The 5,889-nt window shown below is 43.4% G+C and overlaps 1 protein-coding gene across 1 annotated transcript in view; it reads right to left on the bottom strand.

The window, feature by feature from the left end:
- Positions 1 to 497: 497 nt before the first annotated feature.
- LOC108494302 (class II histocompatibility antigen, B-L beta chain-like) overlaps positions 498 to 5,889 on the bottom strand; it is an 11,940-nt gene continuing 6,548 nt past the window's right edge. The window contains exon 3 of the mRNA XM_017808665.1: positions 498 to 508. Coding sequence (XP_017664154.1) covers positions 498 to 508 — 11 coding nt within the window. The remainder of the gene's footprint in view (positions 509 to 5,889) is intronic.

Genomic DNA, 5,889 nt, shown 5'->3' with positions numbered 1-5,889 from the left:
TGAGGATAAATTAGAAGCATTAAAAGGAGATTTGATGAACGCTCCTGTACTTAGCCTTCCAGATACTGGAAAACCTTTCTATCTATTCGTGAATGTAGAAAATGGAACTGCTTATGGGATATTGACTCAGAAGTGGGCTGAACATAAGAAACCTGCGGGATATTACTCAAAGATTTTAGATCCAGTTAGCAGAGGTTGGCCCACTTGTTTGCAAGCGATAGTAGCTACTGCCCTGTTGGTAGAGGAGGCTATGAAGGTCACCTTTGGAGGAGAATTAAAGGTGTATACTCCTCACGATATTAGGGGAGTATTGAGACAAAGGGCAGAGAAGTGGTTGACCGATAGCCGGTTATTGAAATACGAGAGTATTCTGTTAAACACCTCCAAGCTGGAGCTAGAAGTAACTCATCTACAAAATCCAGCTCAGTTCTTGTACGGTGAACCCCAAGGGAGTGTGGTACACGATTGTACTCAGGTTATAAGCTTACAAACCAAAATTAGAGAGGATCTGGAAGAAGAAGAGTTAGACACAGGTGAAAAACTTTATATTGATTGAGTCGTAGATGGAAAAAGGAGATCAGGATATGCTGTGATAGATGGAGTTACCCTTCAGGTTAGGGAGTCTGGATCTTTGTGTGGTACATGGTCAGCTCAAGTATGCGAACTGTATGCTTTATTAAGATCTCTGCAGTTGTTAGAGGGAAAGACTGGGACTACATTTACAGACTCTAAATATGCTTTTGGAGTAGTCCACACCTTTGGAAAGATATGGGAAGAACGTGGACTAACCAATGCAAAGGGCAAAGGGCTGGTTCACGAGAGCCTAATTAGGGGAGTTCAAAAAGCTTTGAGAGGACCAAAACAGGTTGCAGTGGTACATGTGAAAGGCCACCAAAAAGGATTAAATGTTGTAACAAGAGGAAACAATTTAGCTGATGCTGAGGCAAAGAGAGCAGCTTTGCTGGTGATGAGTGAGCAGGAAACAGAAAATGAGGTAATTCCTAAGTCCTTTAGTAATCGGGAGAGAGAAAAGTTGCTGCAAGTAGGTGCAAGGGAAGAGCAGGGGAAATGGTTATTGTCAGACGGAAGAGAAGTGATCCCTAAGGGTCTTGCTCGCAAGGTTATGGGAAAACTGCATGAGCAAACACATTGGAGTACCCAGGCACTGGTGGATCACTTTGGGAATAAGTACGTATGTGTTGGAGTATATGATATAGCAAAGAAGGTTTTAGAAGGATGCTTAACTTGTAAGAAAGTGAATAGAGGATACTTAAGAGAAAAAGTTAAAGGAGGAAGAGGGCTAGCAAAGAGACCATTTGAGAAAATCCAGGTTGACTTCACAGAATTACCAAAGGTAGGAAGGTATCAATATTTATTAGTATTGGTGGACCATCTAACTCATTTTGTGGAAGCCTTTCCTACTGCTCGATGTACAGCTAAAGCTGTAGCCAAGATACTATTAGAAGATATTATCCCTAGATATGGTGTAGTCAATGTAGTGGACTCAGATCGGGGAACTCACTTTACTTCAAAGGTGATCAAAGAAGTAACAGAGTTGCTAGGAACTAAGTGGGAATACCACACCCCTTGGCATCCACAGAGTTCAGGCAGGGGAGAAAGGATGAACGGGGAAATTAAGAAACATTTGACTAAACTAATGTTAGAGACAAGAATGAATTGGGTAAAGTGTCTTCCTTTAGCACTGCTGTATATCAGGACACAACCTCGAATGGACACAGGAATTTCGCCATTCGAAATGATGCCCTATAACTTCGGAGCCCCCTTAGATCATCCAAAGGTTGAGGATACTTTCCTCAGGGAGTATATCATTGAACTGACGAAGAGAAGACAAGAGTTAAGGAGAAAGGGATTTGTAGCTCAAAGACCCCCTCTAGACATATGTATACACAAGTTCCAGCCGGGTGACAAGGTATTGATTAAAACATGGAAGGAAACATCTTTAACTCCACGGTGGGAGGGGCCTTTTGTTGTTCTTCTTACCACAGATACTGCAGTGAGAACAGCTGAGCGAGGGTGGACCCATGCATCAAGAGTAAAAGGACCAGTAAAGGAGTCAGAGTGGAGAGTAACATCGACGCCTGGAGACCTGCAGATGAGGATTAAAAGAGTGCAGTCAACAGATGAATCTTGATGGAGAGGTCGTAAGGCCCAGCCTGTATTTTTTCTTTCAGATACCCCAAGGACAGACTTTAAGGAGAGTGCACTTTGTTTCCTGGAATTTAGAGGGACTACCTGAACAGACGGGAGGTTCGGGACTGTATAGAATAGTTGGAACTCAAACGGTTTTGCCCTTTTGTTGTGAAGTGGAAACAGACGTACCAGGCGGATGTGACCCACATGGAATCCCCTGTATAAAACATCCAGGGTCTACTCATTACAGCTGGGTAGTGTGTAAGTGCAAACAGTGTGGTAAACAGTGGCGCTGTGTATCAATAATGGGACAACCTTGTTGTATGAAGTGTAGGACTGGTTCTACTGATTCTATAAGAGAACAATTAGCTAACGCTGAAATAATAAAAGCATTTTGTGGTTGGGAGTGGTTAGTCCCAGAAACTTGGGAGGTTTATGAAAATAATTGGAATAGGGCACTAATAGAACTGTGCCGTACTAGATTTTCGTGGAAATTGGAAAAACCAAATCGAAGGAGATATATTGAGTTACTGGGGCTACTTGACAAAATCCAAAATCTCGAATTAGATGAGTCTTGCCCTGAATCAGTGGAAGAGAATTAAATGAATTAAGTCTATCCCCTGAAGAATATCCCTGCTGCCGAGAAGAATCTGAGACCTCGTTGTTCCCTGCACAGGAACAGACGAAGGAAGGCAGAGAGATAAGCGTGTGGGGAAGTGACTAAAAATAGAAATCACTGAAAACGAAGGGAAGAGACTCAAACAAAATGGGGCAAAAGTTAGCACTAATCATTGGTATAACAGCTCTTATGAGTTATCTGGGATGTGCCCACCAACCATTTGAATGGACCTTAATCAGGTCCAAGGATTCTAAAGTTGTTCGAAGAATAATAACTGCCATAAGTCCTAAATTTAATGTGACAGTTTGTGATCTGTTAATGGCTAATATACCTCAAGAGTGTGGCAAAGGAGGGAGAAAACCCTCTGTTACAGTAAATAAAGGAGCCACATATTGGTGCCCAACTTCTAATCCAGGGAAGTCCTTTTGCAATTATCCTGGGCACTACCACTGTGGATATTGGGGTTGTGAGACCATAGCTACTGCCTGGAGGCCTGAAAGACCAGACAGGTATCTACGAGTACAATGGGGACCCCCCACATTGTGATCCACCTGCATTTGGAGGGTTTGTACTCCCTAATGAACCCTCTAATTGTGAGTACCTGCAGGTGCAAGTCCTTAATCATGAGGACCGAGGGTTGTTGACTGGACGAACATGGGGAGTGAGATCAGACAGACTGTCCGCAGACCCAGGTGAATATGTAACAATAAGGAAACAGCCATTAACTATTTACTCTCAGTTACTAGGACCCAATTTGGAAATCAAGGAATCTAGAGACAATGATCGAGAAAAGGAAAAGGAGAAGGTGAATAAAGTCCTCACTAGTCCAGAGTCACAAGAGTCTAAGGGTACCCAGATCCTTCCTACTGAATTATTTGAAAGAGAAAAGGTATCACGAGGGGGAGTGGGATCAATGTTAAACATGGTGGAAGCGTCCTATAAGGCCATTAATTATACAGACCCTGACATGACCGAGTCCTGTTGGTTATGTTATAATGTGAGACCTCCCTTCTATGAGGGAGTGGGGCTGAACCTCACCTTTAGTTTCAGTACAGAGGAAAACCCAAGCCAATGCAGGTGGGGAGAAAGAGAAATAGGTCTCACAATGTCGCAAGTCAGTGGGCAGGGACGTGTATTGGGAACATTCCTCCAGATAGTGATGAATTGTGTGGTACCAAAGTAAATAAACTGGAGGAAGGAAAGAATAATAAGTGGGCTATACCACACCAGGGCGGGTGGTGGATATACTCTAAGACCGGTCTAGTTTCTTGTGTGGCTGTCTCTGCATTTAAAAAGAATAATGAGTTTTGTATTCAGATAACCGTGTTACCTCATATGTTGTATCATTCTGAAGAATCTGTTTTAGAGTTTTGGGAAGTGAATAAACATGGAATCCGAAAACGAGAACCCATAAGTGTAACTATTGCTATGATCTTAGGGTTGGGAGCCACAGGTGCTGGAGTTGCATCCCTAGTACAACAGGGTCATGGATTGACTGCTTTAAGGGCAGCGGTAGATGAAGATCTAGACAGAATAGAGAAATCTATATCATATTTGGAAACTTCTCTAAATTCCCTCTCAGAAGTGGTTTTGCAAAACAGACGAGGGTTAGATTTACTGTTTCTGCAGCAGGGAGGGTTATGTGTGGCATTAGGTGAAGAATGTTGCTTTTATGCAAATCATTCAGGAGTTATTAAAGAATCCATGACCAAATTACGTGAGGGAATCTTGCAAAGAAAGAGGGAAAAAGAAGCTTCACCAAATTGGCTAGATACCTGGCATAACCAGTTTCCTTGGCTAACAACTCTAATTTCGACCTTAGCAGGTCCTCTAATAATGTTGTTTGCTTCACTAATTTTTGGACCATGCATTCTTAATACGATTATAGCATTTGCTAAGAATAGAATTGAAACTGTGCAGCTATTAACAGTAAAGCAACAGTATGAAGACATGAGTGGAAAGTCTTCCAGTGAAGATCAAGCCTCTCTTTTAGAAGCAGCCAGAGAGGCGGTAATTGGATTTGATCAGCAAATTTACGAGGAAATTAGGAGGGGGGATTGTTATAAGTAAACTGAGAAAATTTGCTGCTCAGAATGAGAGAGTTAATGAAGTTACTGTATTGTATGAATTGCTCTGTTAGAATCATAAGTTGACATGTTGCTTAACGCCTAACCACAAGTTCCTTAAAGTTATAAGCTGGCTAACACAACGCAAGGATGATTTGGCATATTTTGAAGATGTTTGTCCTAAGTGTATTAATAGGAACCTGCTTAGAGGAGTGAATCACGAGGAGTCCAGATGATCAGTTATCATCCCCATGGAAATTTCCAGGAGCATGAACACGTAGAAATCAATGACTTTGATATCATTGGTGGACTCCCCTCAGCAACAACAATTGCCCAGGAAAGGAGAAACCAACCCCAAGCCGGCCCGCAAAGAGGGAACCAAGCAGGATGCAGCCCGTGAAACTTCCTCCAATGGACTAATGACGTGACTATGGGGGGGGAGGTGACGACGGAGGGTATAATTGGTGCTGTTTCTGTTCCCTTTTCGTGGACCGCGGTTGGAATTGAGGTTTCCCCCGGTTGCCCGGCTGGCCGTTTTTGCTTGTTGGAATTAATAAATTTTTCTATTACCTTGCAACCAAAATTCTGGCCTCGTTTTATCGATCACAATTTCCAACCTGCTTTTAACCAGCAGCAAAGCACAAGGACAGAAGGACGGGATCTGGTTGGAATTTGTAGGGGGCTCGTTAATTTTGGGGGGGTTCTGGCAACTTTTTTGGGGTGTTTCTGGCAGCTTTTTGGGTCCCAGCGCCGCTCCCATCCCACCTCAGAGGGGGGAGAAGAGCAGAGCTGGTGAACCAGGAAACACAGACCTGGTTGGGTTTGGCTACAAAACTCCCCCTTGGCTGCTTTGGCCTTTCTAGAGGCGACTTTGCAGCAGATCCCTGTGGATTTGTGCTCCTGGGAATGCTCAAACACCACAGGAAACACCTGCCATGGCACCGAGGGGTCTTGGGCCAAAAGGAGGCTTTTAAGGAAGAAACCTCTTTTCCAAGCTTCCAGCATGATCCCAGTTGCTCACAGCCACTCCCAGTCACTCCCAGTGTGCTCCCA

This window comes from Lepidothrix coronata, unplaced genomic scaffold, assembly GCF_001604755.1.
Source record: "Lepidothrix coronata isolate B3197 unplaced genomic scaffold, Lepidothrix_coronata-1.0 Scaffold24, whole genome shotgun sequence".
Taxonomy (NCBI): Eukaryota; Metazoa; Chordata; class Aves; order Passeriformes; family Pipridae; genus Lepidothrix; species Lepidothrix coronata.
Note: the sequence above shows the minus strand (reverse complement) of the source record. Positions and strands in the feature narration are given on the sequence as shown.